At 45.6% G+C, this 27,915-nt stretch overlaps 1 protein-coding gene and 1 long non-coding RNA gene across 8 annotated transcripts; one reads left to right on the forward strand and one right to left on the reverse strand.

Moving 5' to 3' along the window:
* Positions 1-355: 355 nt before the first annotated feature.
* Positions 356-20,854, forward strand: LOC131834840 (uncharacterized). Of its 5 annotated transcripts, none has more exons than XR_009354970.1 (5): positions 356-580; positions 16,198-16,339; positions 18,263-18,625; positions 18,751-18,866; positions 19,885-20,854. It is a non-coding gene; the product is annotated as an uncharacterized LOC131834840 (long non-coding RNA). The 5 variants fall into 5 exon arrangements; XR_009354969.1 differs by having other exon boundaries at positions 18,263-18,608; XR_009354968.1 differs by having other exon boundaries at positions 18,263-18,866.
* On the reverse strand, positions 16,338-26,477 carry H1-1 (H1.1 linker histone, cluster member). 3 transcript variants are annotated; one of them, XM_059179529.1, is made up of 4 exons: positions 25,140-26,477; positions 20,410-20,483; positions 19,325-19,383; positions 16,338-18,331 (listed from the first exon to the last, which is right to left on the reverse strand). In XM_059179529.1, the coding sequence occupies exon 1, from the start codon at positions 26,319-26,321 to the stop codon at positions 25,689-25,691; it is 633 nt and encodes a 210-aa protein (XP_059035512.1). In that variant the 5' UTR covers positions 26,322-26,477; the 3' UTR covers positions 16,338-18,331; positions 19,325-19,383; positions 20,410-20,483; positions 25,140-25,688. The 3 variants fall into 3 exon arrangements, with proteins under 3 accessions (XP_059035512.1, XP_059035510.1, XP_059035511.1); XM_059179527.1 differs by lacking the exon at positions 16,338-18,331 and adding an exon at positions 18,623-18,760; XM_059179528.1 differs by lacking the exon at positions 16,338-18,331 and adding an exon at positions 18,623-18,760 and having other exon boundaries at positions 25,113-26,477.
* Between the last annotated feature and the right edge of the window lie 1,438 nt (positions 26,478-27,915).

A 27,915-nucleotide genomic window follows, 5' to 3' on the forward strand; every position in this document is an offset into this window, starting at 1 on the left:
CCTTCAAGGTCCCACCCTCACGGGAGCCTCTCCACTCGGTCCTGGGCGGCAGGCAAATCTCCGAAGGGTGTGTGCCCCAGCGGCGGCAGGGCCGTGGGGCTCCCCGCTTCCACGCCAGGGGTCCTCTGCGCAGACTCCACCACCGACCCGAGTAGGGGTGATGGGTGGGGGGAGACCTCGCGAGACCGGATCAGGCGTCAGCATCCACCGAGCTCCCCCGCCCCTCCAAGCCCAGCCAGGTCGTCGGGAAAGGTCCTGGCGCCTCCTGCCGCAGGAGGTCCGCTCCCAGCTCCGGCCCCGCCCCCGCCCCGCAGCACCGGCTCCGCCCCCTCCGGCCTTCAAAAGCTGCGCATGCGCCTTCGCCGCGGCTCGTGTGCCGGCGTCTGGGATCGATTGCGTGGTGCTTTCGCTCAGACCCGGCGTCCTCCCACCTGGCAGGTCGGAACGCTGGGGAGCCCGGCTGCTCCCCGCCGAGGTTTTTCTCGTTTCTAAGGTGGGGAGCCCTGGCAAAGGGGCTGGTCGTGGTGGACTCGTCAGGGGATAAAGATGGAAACCCCTCGTCTGAGTCGGCAGGAAAGAGGTGAGTCGCGTAGAGACCCCCGCGGAGTGGGTGGTCCGGGAACCGCCGACCCTCCCGGCCTCGTGCTTGTGGTGTAGCCGCTGGGCTTTCCTCAGAGGCTTCAAAGGGGGAAAAAAAGAAAGAAAGAAAGAAAAAAGTAATGGAAGCCTGCATATCCAACTCCCAGATCTTTAAACGTTCACATCTGACTGTGTTTGCTCCAAATTGTGGTGGGAGAAATCCAAGGGGACAAACTGGAGGAAGAACTCCCCGCTTATCCCTCTGAGAGTCAGCAGTGCTTCTGAAGGTGGGGTGTCGTCTCCCAGAACCCGTTTTGATTAAAAATATTAAAAGTTACTTTTCAAAATACTAGATGCAGTACGGTGTCGTTTAAATGGATTTTTAAGGACGGACGTCAGGGGCTGTCTTGCTGCCCTGCCCATTTGTGTCTAGCCTTTTGTCACTTGCTTTTTCCCCCGCGGGATATTGGTTTTTGTTATCTGTGTGGATACAAGCCGTAATTAATGCCTTTGTTCCTGATGGTGAACATCCGGGGGTATTGGTGGAGAGCTGGCCGGCTCTGAGGCTGTGATCTGCTGCGGTCTCCAAGACCCTTCTTCGCTGCTGTGTTTCTGACTCAGCTGGAACCCAACGAGAGCAGCGCACCCCTCCACAGTGTGCATACTTTTTCACCCTCTCAGTGAAAGACTCCCAAATTCCAGTAGTTACTAAGTGGTACCAGATGCCCCGCCTAGTGACTTCAGCATGTAGAATCCTGCATCAGTGCCTGAGAGGGGTTTTTTGGTTTTGTTTTTGTTTTTGTTTTTTTTCCCCCATGTCCCAGTGTTTATGTCTTATGAACTTGCCTGTGCTTGCTTTTATCTAGCTTTCTAATTTATGCCAGGCAAATAGGGAGTAAAGTGACCTCTCACTGTTTTATTTGTCCATTTCGGGAACTGAGTTGTACATCTCTTTAAATGATTATTAGCATTGCAGTTTTCTGCCTACTGCCCGATGATACCCTTTGTTGATTTTTCTACTGAGTCAGTTACATTTTTTGTTGCTTTTTCAGATGTTTATATAGTTTACCTATTAATTTTTGTGGGTTTTTGATATTTAAAGTATCTCCTCACAAATGAGGTAACTTTGTCATAGATCCTTAATTGAACAGCAAACCTTAATTCTAACATAATCAAAATTGTTAGTTTAATTATGACTTGTGCCTATAGGATTTACTTGAAGTTCTCTTTTATTGACTTATTTGTGTATTTACAAGCTTTGGAGTTTACCTTATGCTCTTAGGCATTTAATTCATTTAGATTCCACCTTTGCAGGCAATGGAGAGGGTTGGGATCAAGTTTAATTTTCATCATTCAGTGAGCTAGTTTTCAGGGCACCAACTACAAACGATCTGTTCTTTCCCCGTGGACCTGCTCTGTTCGTTTTCATGTTCCATCCCTGGATCTACCCATGCCAGTCTCGAGCTCTTGATTATATATTGATTATATATTCTTGATTATATTATATATGTTTTTTTTTTCCTCTCTTGCAAATAGTGCCGCACCTTACATTGTAGTTCAGATCTGTGTGCGTATGTACAAGAATTTTTCCAGGGTGTATACCAAGAGAGAAAATTGGTGACTGTTAGGGGATGCACACTTTAATGGGACTCCAGACTGCCAGGTTGACATCCTTTTTATTTTTTTTCTTATGTTCCTGCCCCAAGAGTTTGAAATGGTATCTCACTGTTGTTTGAATTTGCATTTCCTTGCTTTTTGCAAGTTATTGGTCATTTTGTCGTGTCCTCTTCTGCTAGTTGTCTGTTCGGTATTCTTCTGGGTTGTTTTTCTTTACTGATTGATATTTAAAAGGTTTGTGTGAATTTTGGGTTCTGATTCTTAGTGATGTAACAGATAGTGTCTACAAGTATATTGTTTGTCCCTTAATTGTGATTAGAATGAATCTTGTTAGATAGTGTTAATTTTGGATTGTTCAAGTTGAATACTATATTTCTTAAAAGTTTTTGGCTTTGTATCTGATTTTAAGGACTTCTGCCCTTCTCTGAGGTCATAAATATCCTCCTTATTTTCTTCTAAAATTTTAAAAGATTTTGTTTTCTAGTCTGTGTCTTTGCTAGCTCTGGAACTTTTTGTGAGGGGTAGAACTATAATTTTCTTTAGATTCTGTATGAAAGCCAGTCGCTCAATCTGAGTGGTCAGCCTTCCCCCCCCCCCCCCCCCCCACTTTTAGTATTGCTGCTTCTGTATGTTCTGTGTTGGCACTGTTTCTAGGCTTTCTCTTTTATTGTACTGATTTCCTCTTCTGAAGCAGGGCTCTCCTCTGTTGCTGAAATAAAATAGTTCTGCCAACAAAAGACCCGTCTGATCCCCATAACCATGCCATCAATAGGGAAGGCCGAAGTGGCATGTCAGAGATTGGACATACTCTGTGACGTGGCCAGGGGCCTTTGGCTGGTGGAATGCTTATACCCCAGTCGTCCCCCTACTTAGCAGGAGCTGTTTGTGTGTGTGCGTGTGCGTGTGTGTGTGTGTGTGTGTGTGTGTTTGGTGGGTAGAGGAAGGGGGTGAAGGGAGAATCCTCATCTCCAGATCTTCCCATTCACTTGTTCTAGTATGTGGAATCTTATCATTAAGTGTTGATGTTTTCAGTTTTGTTTGTTTAAATCAGTATCTTCTTTAGAAAGTAAAGTGTCGCTAAGGCTTAACATATAATATGTTTAGATAGTGAGTTTATCTCAAAGCCAGGACCTTTTGAAACAACCAAAATGATGAAATATGGAAGGTTGGAATGGCCTCTGTCAGGAAGGGCAGCTTTTAAAACTGTAGACTAAAATAAAATTTAGAGGTTGTTTTTAATTTTAATTAATCACCCCATTATTTCTCCTCTTTAATTTCATATATATTTATGAGTTGATTATAGTATTTTTCTGTTTTTACTATACTTATCCTGATAGTAATTATCACCTGTCCCCATTCCAGCCAATAATATACTTAATAAAAAATCAGCTTTGAGGGCGCCTGGGTGGCTCAGTGGGTTAAGCCGCTGCCTTCGGCTCAGGTCATGATCTCAGGGTCCTGGGATCGAGTTCAGCATCCGGCTCTCTGCTCAGCAGGGAGCCTGCTTCCTCCTCTCTCTCTCTGCCTGCCTCTCTGCCTACTTGTAATCTCTCTCTGTCAAATAAATAAATAAATCCTTAAAAAAAAATCAGCTTTGAGGAATAATTTATATCCAACACAATGCACTTGTATTCATTGTATGATATAATAAATTTTATATATCCATGTAGTTACCACCATAATCAAGATACAGCACATTTCCCTCAACCTGGATAGCTTCCCTGTGCCCCTTTGGACACAGTCCCCCAGACCCAGACCTCGACCCTCGCCCACCACTGATCTGCTGTTATTATACCTTAGTTTCCCCATTCCTTGGATTTCATATGAATGGGATTTATATCACATATTCTTGTATCCGGTTTATTTTTCTCAAAATGTTTTTGAGCTTCATCCTTGTCATTGCATGTGTCCCGCTTTGTTCCTTTTATTGTTCTCTTTCGTTAAATGGTTACATTACTTTTTTTTATCCATTCACCTGTTGATGGACTTTTGGGTTGTTTCTGATTTATGGCATTGTGAAAAACACTGAAAAAGACATTTGTATACAAGTCATGGTGTAGACATGTTTTCATTTCTCTTGGTTGGAATTGCTGGGCTGTATAAGTATTTGTCTAATTTTATGGGAAACAGCCAAACTCTTTTTCCAGCGTGGTTATAACATTGTCCACTTCCTTCCACAGTGTATGAGAGGACTGGTTCCTCCAGACCCTTGCTGACACCAGATCAGCACTTTTAATTTTAGGTATTTTATTAGGTGTGAAGTGGTAACTCATTGTGGTTTTGATTTGCACTTCTGTAATAACTAATAATGTTTAGCATCTTTTCATGTACTTTGCCATTTTTACATCTTTTATGACATGTCTGTTGAAAACTTAGACTTTTTTTTTGCTTGTCTTATTATTGAGTTGCAAAGTTCTTTATATTTGCTGGATACAAGTCACCTGTCAGATATATGTATTATAAATATCTGTAGTTTCTCTTTTCATTGTTGTATCTGTTTTTTGAAGGACAGACCTTATTACTTTTGGTGAGCTAATTTGTTGTTTTATCACTTACAGTTTTGGGGTGTTTTTTTTTTTTTTTTTAATAAATCTTTGCTTGTCCTGAGGTATTGAAGATTTTCTGTGATTTCAGTTCTTATATTCAAACCTGTGACCCATTTGGAGTTAATTTTTGTTTAAGGCTTTGTGTGAAGTTTTTTTTCCCCTATGGAGGATATCTAGTTGTTGGAGAACCATTTTTTGAAAAGATTGCCCTTTCCCTTTTGACCAGCTAGTTTTGGCATATTTCTCACAATTAATTGACTGTAGATGTTTGGATCTGTTTCTGGGTACTATGTAGGCCACACCCAAGTTGGTGCAGAAACGAGAAGGGGGACGTAGATGAGACAGTTTGGGACCATAAGGAAGAGAAAGGGTTTCTGGGGTTTTAGAGCTCATCAGCTCCAGCAGAGGAGCAGACACCATGTTTTCCCACCAGTGAGGGGAGAGGGGTTAGGTAGTCCGTGTGGGGCCAGAGAAGACAGGGGATTTCCCTGAAACAAAGGGAGTTTTGGCAACTGCTTAGGAATATTCCTTAAAGTCTCTGTCCCAAGGAAGACTAACCACAGTTTGTCAAGGAACAAGAAGAGCACCCTTTGGACCTAACACCCCCCCACTCCAGATTTCCCCACCAGGGTTTCAGGTAAAAATTGAAAATGGGGTGGGCCCAAGTGGAACATAAATCTGTATTTGAACTAAGTTAGGTTTGTTGGCAATTAAGATATACACATCTTTATTATTTATTTATTTACTTATTTATTTACTTGACAGATGGCAGAGAGAGAGGAGGAAGCAGGCTCCGCACTGAGCAGAGTGCCTGATGCGGGGCTGGATCCCAGGACCCTGGGATCATGACCTGAACCAAAGGCAGAGGCTTTAACCCACTGAGCCTCCCAGGAGCCCCAAGCTAGACACGTCTTTAAAGTTATCAGCACTAAATGTAAAGCTTATTCTATTGAGGTTTACTGAAGGTCAAAAAAGCTCATATTATCCTTCTTGGAATTTGTTAACCAAAAGATGACTAAACTGATGGTTAATTAATTGTCTCAGAGTTTTCTTGGGTAATTGTTAAGATAGCTTTCAAAGTCTTTGGTAACCTGAAAGTTTAAAGTTTTGCTTGGATGATAAATGGAATTAAATTTGTTGGACATCTAAGTCTTTTCCAAATGGGAGAGAGTGCTAAATCACTGTTAACTGGGCATAGGTTTGTGCTTTTGGCTTACTGCAAAGAACTAAGGATATTTAAATCTGTTGGTAACATGCTTTGTGCTTAACTGATTCACAAATTTGCCATCTAAAGAATTCTGGTATAACAGTTTGCCATTGGTTACTCCTTAGTCTTAACTGGAGATGAAGGTTTCTAAAGAATGAAAAATTCTGCTGACACTAACTATGACTGATGGAAATAAGGGAAACCACTCTGAATGTGGAAAAGTGGGAGATAAGTAAGAAAGATAAGAAATGGGAATGCATTTTTGTTAAAGGTAGAAGAAGGTAATTTTGTCCGAAATGAGATGGTTGATTGGGAAGAAATGGCTTGGGACAAAATCTGAATGCAAAGGGAAGTTGTAGAAGGTTTATGGAGGGAAAACTTTGGAATGGAATTTTAGATGTGGTCAGGATGGACTGAGACTGAAATGAATGGATTTGAAAGTACATTGTTAGAAGATTGAAAGTTTGCCTTCTCTCTGTTCAATAAGACCAAAAGTATTGTGTGGTTGTTGGTTTGTCTTGATAAGAAAATGCAAATAGTTGTTCTCTCCACCTGCCTAGAAAAATCGGGTCTTTAACATCCCTAATCCTATGTAGGCATGTGCTTTAAAACTTTCCAAGGTTTTAACAGACTTCCCCAAGATTTAAATCATGAATAAAGTCTTGTGGACTAATTAGGCTTGCTTGCTTGGTATGTAACATTCTGGTTCTGGCTATTGACTTGTTATGTGGCACAGAATAACTGAGTTGCCTTATCATAGTGAACTCTCCTATCAGATGTTCATTTCTGAGTTTTTTGTTTGTTTGTTTTTGTTTTTTGTCATTTATAATTGTCCTTATTGTCTTGCAAAATGAGTTTCATTTCTGGGAGGTTCATATAAAAGACTTTTAGGACAGCACAGGTATTCAATATCTTTAAGATCAGAACTGAAATGAATAAGAATTTCCAGAACTAATTAAAGCTGCATTCAAACTAAACCAGAATTAGTAACATGGGACTGAATGAACTAAGAGATTATAGTGTTATGGCTCTTGTTTGAAACATGGCTGGTTCTCTAATGTTTGCTCTTCCAGACTAAGGAAACTTTTTCTTAAGATGTCTGTGACTTACAGAAATATGAAAATACTCATTTGTAAACAAATCAAAGCATTCAACTTTTCTCTCTACCTGAACCCTCAAATTCAAAAGGTCTTTGCCCGGGAAACATTATGCCTAAGTGTGGTGGAAGGATCCTTTAACAAATCAGTGATCTGGCCCTGATCCTGTTTTAATTTGGGGACAAGAGCATGTGTGTATCTTTCCTGGGAACGCTGATGGACCCATCTGGCTCCTCAAGTGGCTCATACGCTCCTGCAGTGGATCACACTCCAGAGGAACTTCTGGATCCATCCCAACGCCTCATCCCGCCGTTCTGGAGGCCGAAGATACTGACATACAGCCTTGATTACTATAGCTTTTTTCTTCTTTTTTTAAGATTTTATTTATTTATTTGACAGACAGAGATCACAAGTAGGCAGAGAGGAAGGCAGAGAGAGAGGAGGAAGCAGGTACTATAGCTTTTTAATGAAGTCTTAAAATTAGATAGTAATAAGTCCTTGGGCTTTTTTCTTTTTTGGAAGATTGATTTGGCTCTCTCTAGCCCTTCACATTTCATGTAAATTTAGAATCAGATTGCCAGTTTTGAGCCTCCTTCCCAAATAAAGCTCCTGCTGTATTTTTTTCATTGGGATTTTATTAAAACTATTATATCAATTTGGAGAGAATTGATATCATGACAGTTTTTAAAAAATTTTTAATTTTTATTTAAATTCAAGTTAGTTAGCATATAGTGTATTACTAGTTCGGGGGTAGAGTTTCGTGATTCATCGGTTGCATGTGACACCCCGTGCTCATTCCATCAGGTGTCCTCCTCGATGCCCGTCACCCAGTTACCCCAACCCCTCCCCGCCCAAACCGCAGTTGTTCCTGGCAGCCCTCAGTTTTTTTTCTCCCATAGTTAAGAGTTTCGTATAGTTTGCCCCTCTCTCTTCTTATCCTATTTGATTTTTCCTTCCCTTTCTCTGTGCTCATCTCTTTTTTTTTTAATTCCACAGATCAGTGAAATCATATGGTATTTGTTTTCTCTGACTTATTTCACTTAGCATAATATACTCTAGTTTCATCCCCATCAGGTCTTTAACATCCCTAATCCTATATAGGCCTGTGCTTTAAAACTTTCTAAGGTTTTAACAGACTTCCCCAAGATTTAAATAATGAATAAAGTCTTGTGGACTAATGGCAAGATTTCATTTTTGATGGCTGCATAATACTCCTGTGTGTGTGTGTGTGTGTGTGTGTGTGTGTGTGTATACACATCGCATCTTCTTTATCCATTCATCAGTTGACAGACATCTGGGCTATTTCCATATTTTGGCTGTTGTGGACATTGCTGCTTCAAATCCCTATTTTTGTATCCTTTGGACAAATATCCAGTAGTGCGGTTACTGGGTCATAGGATAGTCTTTTTTTTTTAAAAGAGATTTTATTTATCTGTTTGACAGATCACAAGTAGGCAGAGAGGCAGGCAGAGGGAGAGGGTGAGGGAGAAGCAGGATCCCTGCTGAGCAGAGAGCCCAACGTGGTGCTCAATCCCAGGACCCTGAGATCATGACCTGAGCTGAAGGCAGAGGCTTAACCCGCTGAGGCACCCAGGTGCCCTAGGATAGTTCTATTTTTAACTTTTTGAGGAACCTCCACGCTGTTTTCCACAGTGGCTGTGCCAGCTTGCATTCCCACCAACAGTGTAGGAGGGTTCCCCTTTCTCAACATCCTCGCCAACATCTGTTGTTTCTGGACTTATTAATTTTAGCCATTCTGACCCATGTGAGGTGGTATCTCATTGTGGTTTTGATTTGTATTTCCCTGGTGCTGAGTGACGTTGAACGTTTTTTCATGTGTCTGTTGCCATTTGGATGTCTTCTTTGGAGAAATGTTTGTTCATGTCTTCTGCCCATTTCTTGATTGGATTTTCTTCCTGAGTGTTGATTTTGGTAAGTTCTTTATAGATTCTGAATACTAGCCCTTTATCGGATATGTCATTTGCAAATATCTTCTTCCGTTCCGTGGATTGCCTTTTAGTTTTGTTGACTGTTTCCTTTGCTGTGCAAACGCTTTTTATCCTGATGAATTCCAGTAGTTCATTTTTGCTTTTGTTTTCCTTGCCTCTGGAGATGTATCTAGCAAAAATTTATTGTGGCTGAGGTCAGAGAGGTTGCTGCCTGTGTTCTCATCTAGGATTTTGACAGATTTCTGTCACATTTAGGTCTTTCTTCCCTTTTTAATTTATTTTTGCATATGGTGCAAGAAAGTGGTTCAGTTTCATTCTTCTGCATGTGGCTGTCCAATTTCCCCAGCATGATTTGTTGAAGAGACTGTCTTTTTTTCCATTGGCTATTCTTTTCTGCTTTTATGAAGTTTAGTTGATCATAGAGTTGAGACTCCATATTTAGGTTCTTTATTGTGTACCAGTGATCTATGTGTCTGTTTTTGTGCCAATACCATACTGTCTTGATAATTACAGCTTTGTAATACAACTTTGTAATAAAAAGTTCAGAACAGTGATGCCTCCAGCTTTGGTTTTCTTTTTCAAAATTACTTTGGCTCTTTGGGAACTTTTCTGGTTCTGTGTAAATTATAAAATTGTTCCAGCTCTGTGAAAAATGCTGGTGTTATTTTGATAGGGATTGCATTGAATGTATAGATTGCTTTAGGTAGCAGAGACACTTTTTTTTTTTTTTTAAGATTTTCTTTATTTATTTGACAGAGATCACAAGCAGGCAGAGGCAGGCAGAGAGAAAGAGGGAAACAGACTCCCCGCTGAGCAGGACCCTGAGATCATTACGGGAGCCAAAGGCAGAGGCTTAACCCACTGAGCCACCCAGGCACCCAGCATAGACATTTTTTTAAAAGATTTTATTTATTATTTGACCAAGAGAGACACAGCAAGAGAGGGAAAACAAGTAGGAGAGGGAGAAGCAGGCTCCCTGTGGAGCAGGGAGCCCAGTGTGGGGCTTGATCCCAGGACCCCAGGATCACAACCCGAGCTGAAGGCAGACGCCCGACAGCTAAGCCACCCAGCTGCCCCTAGCATAGACATTTTAACAATATTTGTTCTTCCAGTCCCTGAGCATGGAATGTTTTTCTATTTCTTTGTGTCTTCCTCAGTTTCTTTCATGAGTGTTCTATAGTTTTCTGAGTACAGATTCTTTGCATCGTTGGTTAGGTTTATTCCTAGGTATCTTACGGGTTTTGGTGCAGTTGTAAAGGGGACCAGTTCCTTGAATTTGTCTTTCTGCTGCTTGGTTGCTGGTGTATAGAAACGAAATAGACTTTTGTATGTTGATTTTATATCCTGCAACTTTGCTGAATTCCTCTATCAGTTCTAGCAATTTTTTTGGTGGCATTTTTCAGGTTTTCTACATAGAGTATTGTGTAATCTGCGTAGAGTGGAAGTTTGAGTTGTTCTTTGCTTATTTGGATGCCTTTTATTTTTGTTGTCTGATTGCTGACACCAGAGCTTTCAGTGCTATGTTGAACAACCGTGGTGAGAGTGGACATCCCGGCTGTACTCTTGATCTCGGGGGAAAAGCTCTCAGTTTTTTCCCATTGAGGATGATATTAGCTGTGGGTCTTTCGTATATGGCCTTATTATTTTGAGGTCCTGTTCCCCCTATCCCTACTTTGTTGAGGGTTTTTATCAAGACAGAGTGTGTATTTTGTCAAATGCTTTTTCTGCATCTGTTGAGAGGATTATACAGCTCTTACCCTTTCTTTTATTAATGCGGTGTGTCATGTTTGATTTGCATGTTGAATGACACTTTCAGTCCAGGAATAAATCCGACGTGTGGTGAATAATTCTTTTAACATACTGTGGGATCTGATTACTTAGTAATCTTGTGGAGAATTTTTGCATTCATGTTCATCAGGGATGTTTGTCTGTAATTCCCCTTTCTAGTGGGGTCCTTGTGTGGTTTTGGAATCAAGAGAATGCTGGCCTCATAGAATGAATTTGGAAGTTTTCCTTCCATTTTTATTTTTTGGAACAGTTTTGAAGAAATAGTTATTCTTTTTTTTTTTTTTTTAAAGGATTTTATTTATGTATTTGACAGAGAGAGAGAGATCACAAGTAGGCAGAGAGGCAGGCAGAGAGAGAGGAGGAAGCAGGCTCCCTGCTGAGCAGAGAGCCTGACATGGGGCTTGATCCCAGGACCCTGAGATCATGACCTGAGCTGAAGGCAGAGGCTTTAACTCACTGAGCCACGCAGGCGCCCCGGGTCTTGTTTTTTAATCCATTCTGATACCTTATGTATTTTGATTGGAGCATTTAGTCCGTTTGCATTCAGAGTAATTATTGAAGATAAGAATTTAGTGTCATCGTATTACCTATATCAAGCCCAGCTAGTACTCTTGTAATCGTTTTAAATTCTAGTTCAGACATCTTGCTGATTAAATCTGTGGCACTGAGTGCTACCTCCTGTTCTTCTTTCCTTTGGGGTGAGTGTTTACATCTTAATCATTTTGTCCAGAAAAGAAAAGAGGAAAGAAAAAGATAAAACAAAAAACCTAACAGTGGGTTTCAGACAATACCTGAAAGGAATTGAGAAAAATAGGAAAATAAATGAAAAAATTAGAAAAACATTTTTTGGAGAGAGAGTGTGAGCCAGCGAGGGTCAGAGGGAGCTGGAGCGAGAGGATCGTAAACAGGCTCCATGCCCAGCCCCGAGCTTGACGCCCGCGGGGTGTGACCTCATGACCCTGAAATCATGACCCGAGCCAAAAGCAAGAGTTGGGGACTCAACTGGCAGAGCCACCCAGGTGTCTTGGCAGATGTAAGCCTTCTAATCCCTGAATCCCTGAATACGTCTGTATTCAGACGTACTGTATTCAGGGTCTTACTAAATTGACTTCAGAGGAGCATAAGGGAACTTTTTGGAGTGAAGGGAATATTCTGTGTCATGGTTAGAGTGGGAGTAACATGGGAACATACAATTATCAGACCTCACCAAGGTGTACTTTAGATTCTGTAGTTGACTGTGTATGAGGGACTGCAGTGAAGTTTGTCTACAGAGTAATAACAAAAATTACGTCAGGTATTACATTTCTTTCACTGACATGATTCCTAACCATCAGAATCATTTGACTTGCGTGTCATTTGAACAGCTGGTTTGATGCTGACGGTGCCGCATTCGTTCACGAACTGTCTTCATGACGCACTGCCGACCCAGTCCAGGGAGAGATCTGGCCCCCGGGGCCTGGCAGGAAGGGGAACTGGGCCAGGCGCCGTGATAGTCAGCAGAGCATCTGTGTCAGAGATGATTACGTGTTCACTACTGTCTCTTTCCTCTTCTTCCCTGGACTCGAGGTCAGACTCCTGGGAGGGTTTACTGGTCAGAGTGTATGGCCGAGAGACTGAGTTCTGGTTTGTAGAGGGTGAGCAAAAGTGACGTGTGCCTTCCAACTTGGCCCATAACCAGCGATCACGTCAGAGCACTCCACGCCCTTTTCCTCTTCAGACTCTTGTTTAGAGACCAGCTGCAGGGCAGGGTTGGGAGCCGTAACCTAAAGACGGCCGAGCCACGGGTTGGAAGGAGCCATGTCTCCCAGGCAGCGCCCCGACTGGATCTGGAGAGAAGTTTTCTCTAATAGCCTCCTTTCAGTCCCAGTTGTAGTCTGCTTCTTTGATTCTCTCAGCACGCAGTGTGCTCTGGGGAGATTCTAGATTCTCAGCTTGGTTGTAGGTAATAAGGAAAAGCTCATTCCATACAGATGCGTGAGGCAGAGCAGATCAGGACAACAGAGCGGGCCAGGAGCAGAGAGACTCCACAGGGGAAGGAAGGCCTTGTGGGCGGGGGCAGCGGAGGGAGATGGGCCCTGGAGTCAGGAAGGGTCCTCGGGGCATGCCAGCACCCACCAGAGCCTGGCAGAGCTATTTAAGGAAATTGAGAAAAAGCTCTACTTACCACAGGCACAGAGGATTGGGCTGTGGATGGTGGGTAAATCAGGGGTTAACATCTCTGTCATATTGATGAGGAAATTAAGTTTTATAGAGATTAAAATATTTGTATCTAGCCTGGTGCTTAGTTCATAGTAGATGCACAGTAAATATTTGTTGAATGAATGAATAATTTACTAGTCTGACACCTTGAATGCTGAAGCCTTCTACCAGGGATAGAGAACTTGTCTGTTCGGTGGTGTGTAGAGGAGTATGGTGCTGGTACCCAGGACGGACACCGCTGTGCTTGCATACGGTGCTTGGAAAAGGTTTGAGTGTTCGTGTGCTCCCTGCTTGGCCCTCGTCCCTACCATTCCCGGTTGCCTTACAACTCACGCGGTCTCCACGTTGAGGTCAGCCGTCTGTCTCCTGTGAGCTTGGTTGTGTGGTACCCCTCTTCCACTTCCCCGTCCACAGGTCACCTTCTAGATGACTCTAGAAGTCATCTAGGGGCTCTTCCCTAACCTGTCGTTTTGCCTTCTCCCATATCTTTCCTGCCACTGCCACCCCATCCTCTCTCCCCTTCTCTGTCCGCTTATGTCCCGGATTTTCTCATGCTATTCGGCATTCTAAGCGAACTTCTTAGGCTACGAAGCCTAATTACGAGGAGCTGGAAAACCTAAGCCCGGGACAGAGTTGTACCAGGGGTGGCGTCTACAAGTTTGTGTTACGTGTAAAGAGACATAAATATTACTGTACTGTGTGGTTAGTAGACAAATGAGCAGTGTCTGTAAATTGTAGTTAACCAACATGTTACTCTGCTTTTACTGGCTGCAGTTAACTACCTGGGCATTGAGTCATTTTAGCGTATTTTCTTGTCTGATGAACTAGGAGTTAGAAGGTGTTGTGTCCGTTCTGAACAAAATATCCACAGTGGCTGTACTCTTCGTTTCGAAGTAGAAAAATCCCTTTATTGATATTATCAAACTAGAATAGAAACAGCAGAAAACGGAAATGTGCACACAGACGGGAGCACAGTAAGCCATGAAGGCGGGTAAGACAGTCACATCGGATCGGGTCCTCGCACGTGCAGCCGCATCGGCCGGGGAAGCCCCGTGGACATGGCCGGGCTGCGGTCCTGACTGAGGCCTGGGCGGAGGGAGCGTCCCTCCCTCGGCGGAGACTTCGACTCGCCGTCACCATAGGGGCCACATTCACAGGGTGAGTGACGGGGTCTGAAGTGAAACATTTGTTCGCCGACGTGCAGTTTGCAGCGAGCTGCCTTTCCAGGTTCTCATGTTTCTGTGTCATCAAGGAGCCCGGCTGTGTGTTTGCCCCCACTCCTGGATGCCGCCCTGCGGGGCTGGCCTCCCTGGAGCAGGAGGGGACGCGAGCCAAGATTTGTAGCTCTTGGTGTTCGGAGCAGAAGGGCCAGTTCCGACCTGAAGGCTGCTCACGTCCGCTGACCGGGCTCCCAAGCTCACTCGTGCCACTTGAGTCTCGCAGGTGGTCAGGTCTGGGGGGACAAGTCCCAGGACCCTCCGTTCAGACGGCGCAGCACATGAGAGGCTCTGGGGACGCAGCCAAGGCTGTGTGCACGGTCACCATCTGGACGGCTTCAGCCTAGAGCAAGGGGAGCGGGGCTGGAGGGACACGGTGCCTTGGGCGGGTTGCCTGGTGCCGACGGGCCGAGTTCTCCAGAAATGTCTTCTGTAAAAGCAGCTTAAGAACCTCTGTCCCCAGAGGTCACCAGACCTGCCTTCACTGGAAGTCCTCGGAGCGGAGTTGGATGGAGCTTGACATCCCCAACCTGTCCCTTTCTGCTCCCTGTCCAGACTGTCGCCTTCCGACAACCCTTGCCACAATCGGCTTGGGCTTGCTTCCTTCTTCTCTGGTGCCCCAGGTGCTGAGGGTCGCACCCCTCGCCAGACACACACCCACAGGGCCTGTGGGGATGGGCGGGGTTGGGGGACTCCCTCCCGGCCTCTTGCTTCTTGAGGTGGCTCCGGGCCCCGTGGCCCGGGTTTGCGGCCAGTCCTCCCCATTCCTAACATTGGCTGGGACAGGCTCCTCCCACTCGTTCTGTCTGTCTGGCCACTAGACCAGATGTTACTTTGACCACAGGACCTTTGTCCTGTTTATGGAGAAGCCCAAAGCCACGGGTAGGAGCTCCACCAGTGTGGAATCAGATTTATTTATCCTTACATCCTGCCGGAATATGGGAGGCAGGGCAAGGAGAGTTGTGTCTGGACCACCGGGAGGGTTTTGTTTGTTTTAGGAGCTGGAAGACAGAAACATCAGCTTAATAAGCTTTATGGGTTCAGCTGAAATGTGAGTGGTCAGCCTCGCTGTTGCCTTTGTGAGTTATGTAATAATCCAAGTGGTATCTCACGACCTTCCACTCTGTGGAAACCTAAATGTGTCACATTTGCTAACAAGCAAAAATTACATTTATGACATAGGAGGCCATTATATTTTCTTTGGATAACAGTAAAATATAAGGAAGAAATGGATTTGCTTGGGAGTTTTTCATATTTAGCTTAGCACATCTAGCCAACAGAGACATCGGATTAATTACTAGTTCTATTGAAGTAAAAACAGGCATTTTGGAAAAAAGGGGGGTTCTGCTTCTTTTATTTTTTATACTCATGTAAAGTAATACCTTTATATAATAAATAAAACTTAAGCATGAGGGGAGCATTTATTTCTAATAACTATTTTAAAATTACACGATAATCTAAGTGATGATGCACATGGTTTCATAATTAGGACATTCTGATAGAATCAACTCAGTAATACAACAAAAACTTCATGAGTGTCCATAACCATACATATTTTAAGAAACCAGTTCTAAAAGAGCCAGTATCAGGAATATTGTAAAATGAATTGGGGCAGCTAGAATAGTCTGTATTTTCTCCTGACAAAACAGGTGAGTGACTCTGGCAGTTCCTGAGAACATTCTCTGAAACTAATGGCATATCCATAAATGCTTAATAGTCAGCTCTTGAGAAGACAAACAAGGAACCCCCCCACCCACACACACACAGACAAAACCCCTTTAACCTGTAGCGCTCGCCCTTTTCTGCAGTGCACCTGTTCCCGCACAGTGGGTGTCACACTAGCCGGGGCGAAGTGCGGTGGCGGTAGCAGAGCGAGGCCCAGTAGCCCACGACGGAGTCTCGCCACTCCATGAGCTGGAGCCTCCCGGTGGGTGAGGATAGTAGTGAGGTAAGTAGGAGGTGTGGGGGATCTGTTGACTTTTCTTCTTTTTTTTAAAGAGTGTGTGAGTGGGAAGGAAAGGCAGAGGCAGAGGGAGAAGCAGGCTCCCCACCGAGCAGGGAGCGGATATGGAGCCCATCCCCGGACCCCAGGATCAGGACCTCATCTGAAAGCAGACATTTAACTGACCGAGCCACCCAGGTGCCCTTAATTTTGTTTTTCATATAAGCTATTTAATTGTAAATGTATTTAATTTAATTTGTAATATTCGTTGAGTTTAAACAAGCAGCTCACAATAATGCCTGAAAGCTTAGCAGTTGGCCCTGCTGAGCGACGTGAGCCGCCCCCACTCGGCGGCTTTGTCCTCCTCCTTCTGTGTAGACGATCTAGTCCTGTGACATGGGGATGCTCTGAAACTCCAGTGGGCAGCCAAGAATTCCAGACCGGTGAGACATGAAGCCGACCGTCAGAGATCCGTGGCCAGGACGTGCTGGAGTGGGTGTCCGAGCCCCAGTCCTTGTGTCCCCTCACCACCCCCTCTGGAGTCCCAGGCAGTTCCCATCGCCTGCATCTGGTCAGCTGGCCAGCAGGTGCTCCCTCAGGGCGTCGGGTTCTGGAAGTAGCTGTCCTCTGGTGGTCTTCCAACCCCAGCTCTGTCCTGGGGCAGGAGGGCCTGAGGAGCCAGGTGTCTTTCCAGGGCCTGGTACTGAAGGCTCTTTTTAGGTCTGATGAGTTCCGGGGAGGATGGATGCTGTTTCAGCCTTGGGGGATCCGGAGGGGCTGGACAGTGACGTAGGAGGTACAGGGAGCTGCCTCACTGAGGACATTGGAGTAAAATCTGAAAGAGGGTGAGGGAATGAGCTCTTGTGTTTTCTGGGCAAACCATTCCAGGTAGACGGGATGATCCATGCGAAGGCCCCAAGGCAGCTCTGTGCTCCCGAGGCTGCTCCTGGAGGCGCGGTCACGGTGACAGTGTGAGGTGCTGGGGGCGTGTGTGGGTGCAAAGACATCCGGCTGTACAGAGCAGTGTAGTTTGCTGAGCGCAACCCATTAAGTATTTGTGAAATCAGTTTAAGGGGCTGCTGCCGCCTTTTTACGAGAGAACAGAATGTAGAGAAAATAGCACAGAAAAAGTAAAGTTAGGGTAAGTATTATTTATTGAAATACTTGTTTTGCTTTTGTGTCTTTGCTGTGACATGTAGTTCTTACCGAGTAGAATTATGAAAAAAACAGATGTTTGAAAGGCCTGGCCCTCAGACCTTGTAGGAACACTGGGTTTTCTACTGCACGAGGAGGGAAGCTGATGGCAGGATTTGAGTTAGGGGACACGAGAAAACACCTGCTCGCTGTGTCGGGAGCAGACTTAAGAGGATGGTGGTAGAAATAGGAAGACCAGTTGGGAGGCTGTTGCCACGGGTCCAGGGGAGAATTAAGGCGATGGAGGGACCGTCTGAGGACAGGGGAGGGCCTGCGGGTGCAGCATCTGGAGAAAGACTGAACGATGGGTGTTGGACATCTGTGTGGCATTGTAAGTCAGCAATTTCTAGAAGGCGTATGTAGTATTAACCTTACTCAAAGAGAGGTCTGGCCTTTGCCCCTAGCTGCTGGGACGTGATCCAGAGGCCCTTGGAGAGTGCCTTTGTTTACCTGGCGGTCTCGGCCACTGGACAGTCAACAGTATAATTCATAATGGGAGCTTTGGACAACACAGGATCTGCTCCTCCTCTGGGGGGCTGGGACAGCGGGTCAGCCCCGGGACATCAGTGGTGGGGCTCCAGACCCGTGAGAAAGTACCTTTCGGTGTAAGCCACCAGGCCGTGGGGTTTTGTTGGGGGCACACAGTGTGATAGAAAAATGGGCAAGAGATGCAGAGGAAAACCACGCATCTGCCACGATGGAGAACATTGGAAAAAGACCAACAATTTTAATTAAAAAACAAACCCAAAACTAGCAGGATATGAAACAGGGATTTTCATCTAAATTTGACTCAGTATTAGGTGTGGGAGGGTCATCTAAATGTTCATAACTATGGCTTTCATTTTCGTTTTTGATTTCAGAGCAGGGAGAAGTGGTACAACCACTTTGGAAAAGGTAAGGGTTTGACCCAGTGATTTCTGACTCTAGGAATGTAAACATCGTCGTGTCCGCACAGGCGCCGAACCACGTGCAAGAGCGCTCGAGGCACTGTCATCCCTGAGAAAGAAACAAATGTCAGTCGGCAGCGGAACAGACGCCTAAGCTGAGGTATGGTCACAGAATGGAAGCTGATAGGACACAAACGAGTCACACCCCTGCACAGCAACACAGATGATACACAGATGAATCTGCCAAACCTGATTTTCTGCGAGAAAGACACCAGGCACAAAAGATTGCTTGTAGTTTGATTTCCATTTAATTAAGATCCCAAACCAGCTAAACTGAATGACTGTCGGACATCGGGAGGACGGACATTGAGGGAGGACGGAGGGCGGTGAGTGTCAGAGCGGGGTGAGTAGCAGTCGGCGGACGATCTGGGCTCTGACCGGCGTGTGCTGCGGGGCCGTTTACTCTGCTTGTTCAGTGAGCTTTACAGTGCTCTTTTGTCACGTTTTGTTACGATTTTCTCTTTGTAGGTTATGTTTCCTGATTCAAAAAGTTTAAAGAAGGTTGGGATCTTCTAAGGACTGTTTTCCATGAGAAGAATTTTCAGCACCAGAATGAACTTTAAAACCTCCAGTTTGCTTTCTAGGTAGGTTCAGGAGCTGCTTAACTGCTACTCACTGTTTTCGTCTCTCAGTATCAAAATACTGAATGAATATTTGCTGCACAACCATGGAGTGTGTAGCATATTAGCAGCTTTATAAATAAAAGGATAAAATCAACCCACAAGATTTTGGGGGGAGCTGCTGCCCCCATTAACTGAATCCTATTTCCAGTGGTCCCCGTTCTGTGTGGGACAAGGGATAGTGCGGATCTGTGGGTCACTTCCCACGTCGCTTGGCTTTACCTAAGAGCAGCCAGGCAGTGCTGGGTTCTCTAGGGGCAGAGGGTCTACACATGCACACCTGGACCCTGTGCCCTCTCTGAAGAATTAGCAGATACGTGAGCGATCCTTTAAAAAACACCGAACCCTATGTGAGTGTGGAAGAGAGTGGCTGCTTACAAGAGCTCCTTCATCTTCAGCGCACGAGAATGAGGATTCCTTACCTGCCTCCTTAACTGTTTCCTCTGTAGTTAGGATTCCCCATGTGGAAAGGGACGGTGCCCTGTAAAGAGTTTGGAGGAAAGAGTGATAAATTGGTTCAAAGAGAACACCCACTGATTCTAAGATCATAAAACTTAGTCTAGTTTCTTTCACTCATTGACCTTGAATGTGGCCCGACATACACGCTGGGTGAAAGCACAGGGCTCTGAAGCTCTGGTGGGCCCTTCTTAGCTGGTGGGGCTGCTGGGGCCTGAAGTCAGAGCGCAGCGCTCCTTGCGGCTTGCCCGCACGGAAACAGACGCTAACGCACCTCCGAAGCTTGTCTAGCTCTAAGCATTCCACAGTTCTTTGAAAAGCTGGAATGGTCATGATTGCCCTAAAATTGGAACTTAAGGACAGGAAGGGTGGGTGATCTTTGCCCTCTTTTGGGAAGGATTGTCAGTCCTCAGTTAACACAGTGTGGTGCCACTGCTTGGACAGAGGGACTGATGCACAACAGGAAGTCCAGAAGTCAACAACACAGGAATTTTGTATGCCATAAAGACAGTATTTTATTTAATAGGTTCCACACCCAGTGCAGAGTCAAAGGTGGGGCCTGAACTCATGACCCTGAGATGAAGACCCGGTCTGAAATCAAGAGTTGGACGCTCCACCGACTGAGCCCCCCAAAAGCCCCACCGATAGCCTTTCTCATCACTGGGAATAAAGACGGACTTCATTAGTGTGAGACGATGGGATAGCCGTTTGTAAAACACCATATATACCAGGATAAACTCCAAATAGATCAAAGATTGACATGTTAAAAAGAACAGAACAAAAACCCAGATGAGAATAGAGGTGAATGCCTTTGATTCTTGAAGTGGCAAAGACCCTTCTTAATATATTGCTCAAAATCCAAAAGCTGTGAAAGAAAATATTGACACATTCAATTACTGAAAGATAAGGCCGGGTAGCAACATTTATCAAAGTTAAAAGACAAAGGACTATCTGAGAAAACGCCTGATACAAAGGGCTCAGCTCTCTGATACAGACACGGAGCTTCCAAAACCAACGCGAACTATTGTTTTATACATTGTGTATCACGTACCTGTGGGAGGAGATGGCCACAGGTCCAGGACAGACTGCTAGGTGAACAGCGGTAGAGAACTTGTATGCGTTCTCCTGTGAGAAGACAAGGAAGAAAAGTATGTTCTGTTTCTGTTTCCATAGACACTGGAAAGGGAACTGGGTGGCCAAGGTCAGTGACGTGGAAGTGGACTTCTCAGTGTGGATCTCTCCACGTAATTTTGATTTTTGTAGCAAACTATTTATTTTAAAATGAAATAAAATGGATGGTGACCAGTTAGAGTTGAAGTCCACTCACATTTCTGTCTTTAGGCATTTGTATTTAAGATTCCGTGACGATGATTTTACTGTAAACTGCAGCTTGCAGTGTTGCTGTTTACCCCGGAATCCCACTCCTGGAAACCCATTCTGAGACACCCTTGGAAATGACCATGTAGTTTTTGCTAAATAAAATTTTAAGTCCAGCAGGCAACTGGTGAGATCAACAATGGCGCACACGCGATGGGATCCTGGGGGAGCTACTGGGCCAGCACTGTACTCGGTCACCACGTAGTAGGTAATACTTGTAGTTTAACCTAGTTCTGTATTTTTTTTTTTCTTAAGATTATTTATTTGACAGAGAGAGAGAGAACACAAGTAGGCAGAGAGTGAAGGGGAAGCAGGCTTCCCAGTGAGCAGAGAGCCTGATGCAGGGCTCGATCCCAGGACCCTGAAAATCATGACCTGAGCCAAAGGCAGAGGCTTAACCCACTGAGCCACCCAAGTGCCCAATCTAGTTCTGTTTTTGTCCACAGAGTAATTTTACCCCTTAGATTTGCACGTACACATTGTCAAAGATCTGAAGAATAAGTCATAGTGTAAAGAATAGAACAAACTCACCCCCCGCCCCCCAACGTTCCTCCTTTTCCTTTGGGCACATAGCACGCACAACCTGCAGCATCCAGATGCGAGATTTCCCCTCTGCTCTTTTTCCCATTTGTGAGCAAATGTAGGACTTATACAGAGCCAAGGTCATGATTTGTCCTCAGTACTTTAAAGGGCCTGCACTGATCACCCATCAGTCCTGGAATCCTGTAACTCCTGTGCTTTGCGCATCTCTTTTCTTTCCTTTCAAAAGTCCCCACAGGCAAGAACAATGCAATCAATTAGTAAATAATAGAATTTATATGTCACCTCTTACCCATCTGTTTCTGGAAGACCTGGGACAAGGAGATGGATTTCAAGTCTCTCTACTCTCTTATACAGATGTTAGATCTGATTCTGTGGTCAGAACATCAAAACAGCAGATTCTTGGGATTGTGAAAAAACCATAAAGGAGCATCTTAACACTAGTTTTCAGATTTGTGACCCCAATAAGATACACAGTCTTCTTCATGACCCAGCGCAAACATACTTATGCCTAACGACGTAAGGGCCCCCAACCTAAATCCCAGGAAGCCTTATCTACCTTTACAGGTTGGCACGCTCTAAGATGTTCTCATCTCTTCCTGACAGTCCATGAAAATCACTGCTCTAATGCAACTTTTACATTAGCAAATGGAAGCACAGAGAATAGTCGCTCAGTTTTATCAGTGATAAATGGTCAGGACTAGCTATCCTCTGCCCTTGATGTTTAATGCCTCAGGACAATATTTTCCCCTTTATACCTTTCTCTACCAAGGTCTCCTCTTGCTGACCTCACCTAGGTTCATGGCTTTACTTGCCATCCATATACCAATGATTCCCAAATTTATACTTCTAGCTGAATTCAATTCCATCCTCCCCAAAACTATTCTCAAAGCTAGCAGTCACCTCCATACTACTGATCTACTTACTGATCTACATAATTACTTAACTAGTCTCAGGCCTATCCTCCGTTCAGTCAATCAGCAGCATTTGAATCCAGTTGCTAACACCGCATCCAGCTGGTAATCTCAGGGACTCAGAATTTTGATGGGGGAGCAAAAGGCTGGCTAAGGACAAAGCAGAAGCTGGCACCCTACTCCCTTCCCCCACCTTTGTGACATCTGTGACAGTCCTCAGGCCCTCCTGGCTGCCCTAAAGGAAAAACCAATAGCTAACTTGTAGAGATCACAATCTTGCAAGACCTGAGACTCCTTCTGCTTAAAAATGTCCTAGTGATTTACAAGAAAGAGGCTTTCTTACCAACAGCCTAACTTCCAGAGACCCAGAGCTCAGTTCCTGAAGCCCTAACATTGCCCTCCCCTCCCTAAAATGGAAGGAGACGGAGGTGAAAGGAAATGTCAATCAAGCTGAATTTCTTCTAAACCGAAAGCTCACTGACAAGGACATGTAACAGCAGAAATGTGGCATTCCACCAGGAAGCTCCCAACTGGTACCTCATTAGAGAAAACAAACAAAACACCGCTTGGCTTGACAATAACCAGGCCTCCAATATCCTGAAAGTTTTTACCGTGTCAGCCCTTCTGAACACCCCCTTTGTCCTCACCTCCCCAACTCCCCAATATATAATCACCACTCCTTGAGGTACAAGGCAGCAGCTCTTTCTGCCCACGGGCCTGTCCCCGCACTTTAATAAAATCACCTTTTTGCACAAGAGACGTCTTAATTCTTTCGTGGTCGTCGGCTCCAGGCTCCAGACCTCCCTTACATTCTAAACTTCATCAATTTGACTTGCCCTCCTCTAGCTCTACCTCAGCTCACTTGCTTCTCTCCTATTCGACCACCTTAGAAAAACACACATCTTTTTCTAGTTCATTCTTTCAGTCACATTGAGTTTGAAGAAAATTATATATCAATATAATTAAAACCTAAAAGCTATTGAAAAATTTTCAAACAGCAAACTTTGAAGGTATTTAAAATAATGAAGATGCCAAAAATTAACAAATATCCCAAAGGACAAACAATAGCTTAAAACTAAAAACTAAAGAGGAATTCCTACTAAATTATTTACTTTGGAAATTCTTAGCAAATGCAGTACAAAAGGGAAATAAAATGCTTGGTATTCACATCAAGGAAGATAGAAAACCAATAAAAGTTATTTTGGTGATGACTAGGAAAAACTCAAGGGGCTTTATTCTAAAAAGTAGCAAGAAGCGGGAATATAGAAATTGGTAAATTCACTGGATACAATAGATCAATACATTTCCTCCTTCCTAGCAATTGAGTCCTAAAAAAAGGAAACGAGGGCCTTCCATTCACAGTAGAAACAAGCATATAAGTTAATAAGGAAACATGACTTATACAGAGAGATCAGTAGAAAAGAAGAAATTCCATTTGAGACTTTAATAACAGAGGATATACAGTGGGAGGAGGGGATGGATTATTTAATAAATTGTGTTAGAACAACAGGCCGTCTATCTGGGAGAATATAAACTTGGATTCTATAAAAGTACATAAAGTTTTAGATGGGTTAGAGACTAAAATAATTTTAGGAAGCAATTTTGAGAGGAAAACCTAGGCTGTTCAGTTTCTTAACCAAGAATGGAAATCTAGAAGCTTTATAAGTTTCTAACATTTAATATTTGGAATTTTATATAGATATCTATAATATATTTAAATGGAAAATTTACCATAAACAAAATATAGTAAAAAAAAAAAAAAAATGCCAAAAAGTAGAAAACTATCTGCCACAGAGGTGATAAGTAGTTCACTACTATATAAAAAAACCACAATGGGACAAGAAAGACAAACTGCCCAATGAAAAAAATTAGCAAAGGGATAAGCCTGCATTCTCTGAAAAGTGTATTCAAATGACCAATAAACCTAAAGAAAGGATATATACAAATGACCGTGATCATGCCCATCAAAGTGACAATATGAAATAATCTTCCACCATTTAGACTGGCAAAAATTGAGACCACACCTTGATGGCCAGAATGGGTGGGGGGAACTATTTTCAGGACATGTCAGCACCAACTGAAATACAAAATGCACTCTGATCTAGCAATTTCAGTGCTGGAATTCCATTGCACTGCACCACAGTCAGCAACCGTAAATGTAACAAGTGTCAATGCTTACCAACAGGAAATGGACGAATAGCTTGTTACTCCATGTGAAGGACATTAAAAATAGAATTTGACTTGAAAGAATTTTCAAAAGGTTTCAAGAAGGAATGTGTATAAAGCAACCGTTTTGTAATTAGCTCTCACTGAAAACCAGATGAACCATCGTACATGTATATGATAGGTGCTCCTAGATGACTGAGTTCAAAGAAAACATTAAATAGCCATGTGCCTGCGTGGAGCAGAGATGTGAAATGCCTGCACGGCAGACATCGGATAGTGGGAGACCAGCAAGAGAGGAGGAAAATATCACCTGAAAAATGGAACAAAGAGTATGCAGGGACGTGTGTAAAAAAATAAGGCCTTACAACCAATTGAGCTGATTAGTAACCCTGGCTCACCATATGTTGTTTTCTCCTTGGAGGTGAAAGACGTGATTAAAATCTGCATCCTAGAATTAAATTTTAAAAGCCTAAAGAGACAGTTCTGCAAAAGTGTCCTTTCCTACCTATCATGGTAGCCCCACCAGAATGGGAAACCCTGGGGATGATAAAATACGCTCTTAGGTACAGAGTGGATTTGCAAATATTACCCAATCAGGGCAGTTTTGTTTCCTATATCTACAGAAGCCGGGTAAGGGGCTTTGGGGCTTAGTCTCCCAAACTTTGTCGTGACCAGCGCTAGATACTTGTGGCAGTGCACAACCCGACCCGCGCGAAGGCGCCGGCCCGAGGCGCTGCCCGAGGCGTGCGGGGCCTACCTAGTGGGGCTCCTCGAGGACACCAACCTCTGCGCCATCCACACCAAGGCTCGTCACCATCATGCCCAAGGACATCAGCTGGCGCGCTGCATTTGCAGAGGTTGTAGCCAAGCATTCGGTTTCAGTGGTTACCCCAGGAGCACTTCTCAGAGGAGCCCAAGTCCATAAAAAGCCGCTTAAAACACTATTGTCCCAAATACCGCAGGGCTCGGCTGTTAACCCAACCGCTTCCAGCTGGGGCCGCGTGGAGGAAAAGGTGTGGATTACAGCCCAGCCGGGGACCATTAACTCCCCAGGTATTGCCCACACGGTTAACTAGGCGAGAAAGCACAGTAGGCCGCTGGTTGCCAAACCTTTAAGTGTCGCCTAGGAAGGTTAGGCACATCAGCGAGAATACAGGAGGTCTCTAAGAAATTTAGGTGTGGGGTAAGGATTAGCCCAAAACCGTCCTCGCAAGTGGGTGGCAACTCCACGTGGGAGCCGAGATACACGCCGTACTAAAGCTCTTTCCCCTGAAATATGTTGGTGGCTCTTAAAAGAGCCGTTGGGTTACTGGAACAAGTTCCAACTGCAACTCTACTTTTTCTTGGGTGCGGCCTTTTTGGGCTTCGCAGCCGTCTTTGGCTTGGTCACCTTCGCCTTGGCCGCTTTGGGCTTCACAGCCTTGGCTTTGGCGGGGCTCTTGGCTACTTTCTTGGGCTTCTTGGGACTCTTGGACGGCTTCTTGGCCACAGCCGGCTTTTTGGCCTTTTTCGGAGTCTTGACCGCCTTTTTAGTAGCCGCTGTGACCTTTTTAGGTTTCTTAGAAGCGCCCGTCACCTTGGCTTTCGCCACTTTTGGTGGGTTGGCCTTGGCCTCTCCGGAGGCGGCCTTCTTGTTGAGCTTGAAGGAGCCCGAGGCGCCGGTGCCCTTGGTCTGCACCAGGGTGCCCTTGCTCACCAGGCTCTTGAGGCCCAGCTTGATGCGGCTGTTGTTCTTCTCCACGTCGTAGCCGGCGGCCGCCAGCGCCTTCTTGAGCGCCGCCAGGGACACGCCGCTGCGCTCCTTTGAAGAGGACACCGCCTGCACGAGCAGCTCCGACACCGAGGGGCCCACGGACTTCTTGGCGGTGGCCGCTGCCTTAGCCGGCTTCTTGGCTTTCTTGCCGACAGCCGCGGGCTTCTCGGGGGGAGCGGAGGTGGCCGGAGCGGCAGGCGCTGTCTCGGACATGGTGAGAGCAACGAGCAAACTACCAGAACCTGACTGAGCAGGAAGACGCCGGCGGCCCCGGCGCGGCGTATTTATAGGGCGGGGCCGTGCTGTGATTGGTGCTCGCCCGCGCCCGCCTCTCGCCCCCTAGCGCCCTCCGCGCCACCGCCCTCGGCGCGGCCCCGCGGGGACCTTGCGGCGGCTCCCCGGTCGCCTCCAGCAGACCGCACTTCTGGGCGGGCAGGGGTCGGGCTCCGCAGCCCGGTAACGTCGGTGGCTGCCACCGCCCTTTGCAAAACAAGCCTTTTCTTCCGGGGCGGAGGAAGAGCTGTTTGTCCGGGAGGCACCCAGACAGGAGTCCCGGGCGGTGACCGGAGGGGCGTGCGTTCCCAGCCCGTGGCGAACGTGATGAAATGGCCGGGGAGGGGGAAGAGGCCGGGGGCCAGCTCTCGTCAGCGCCGCTGCCTTTCCCGGCGACGCCGAAGAGGGACACCCCTGGTCAGGACCTTTTCTGCGTTTTGGTTTCACGAGCGCACAATTAGACCCTCCTGCAAGTGCAGAACAAGCTGTTGCCACCGTCCCGTGCGCTGGACCCGCCCCCGAGGCCTTCCCGGTCTTCCCACGTGCCCCGGCGCGGCCGACTGGCTACCCTGGGCGCTGTCGCGCTCTTTCCCCGCAGGGCAGCTCCCAACCCCGCCCACGAGGGGCGTTCGGGAGGCGCCCGCCGGACTCAACGCTCCCCCTCCCTTGCGCCTCAGGGCGACAGCAAGAGGGCACGGCTCCCGTGACTTCTGCGGGGAGCCCTCCTGTGACTTCTTTGTGGCTGTACGGGGCATTTAGACGCGTCAGCAGGGCTCCGGTGATTCCCCAGTGCGAATCAAAGGAGAGAATAAAATGCTTTTTCCAGGGCCGCGCCCGGGAGCCCACACGCCCCGCCACAGGCTCGGGGACGTCGCCTGGGGGCCGAGAGAAGGCAGTGACGTCTCCTTCCCGCGCCGCGCTCCTGACGTTCTCAAACAAGTCCGCGCGGCCTAAGTAACGCGAGCTTCCCGGTTTCCCCCGAATATCCGATGGCCCGAGTACTAGCTGGCGGCCGATACTGGGATGTTCCCACCAGCATCTTCACAACCACTCCCAGCTACTTCCCATTTTCCCGAGTCCGTGTTTTCAAACGCAACCTGTAATTTCTACCAATTTGTAAATAGAACAATGGGTACTGGACGTTTGAAGGACACTCCATTACAACAGGTGTACAGCCTTCCCCAAGACAAGCTTTCATAAGTGAACATCTGAGAATCAAACTTTTCTTAGTGTAATAAACGGGGACTCTAATTAAACGCAGCTTTTTAAAAGGAAACACTTGTTTCGGGGATTTCTTACCGTTCCAGCCTCCTGCGTATCCATTGGATTAAATAGGCTTCAAATAAAATACGAACGGTCCACCCAGATGAAGGATGCTAGATTTCTTACTGGCTGTTCAGTATAAAAGTACTCAACCAATGAAAAGGTAGAATCTCGCCTACCTACTCTTACAAAACCGTCACATTTGGTGTTTTTAAGTTCGAAAAATTTTAAGAACTATAAGGTTAGGTCTTGGCAATGAGAAGTTGGCCCT

Source organism: Mustela lutreola, chromosome 6 (genome assembly GCF_030435805.1).
Source record: "Mustela lutreola isolate mMusLut2 chromosome 6, mMusLut2.pri, whole genome shotgun sequence".
Taxonomy (NCBI): domain Eukaryota; kingdom Metazoa; phylum Chordata; class Mammalia; order Carnivora; family Mustelidae; genus Mustela; species Mustela lutreola.

Bases quoted from the DNA above. Each gene is read 5' to 3' on its own strand.
- H1-1 (XM_059179529.1), bottom strand. From the start codon at position 26,321: ATGTCCGAGACAGCGCCTGCCGCTCCGGCCACCTCCGCTCCCCCCGAG.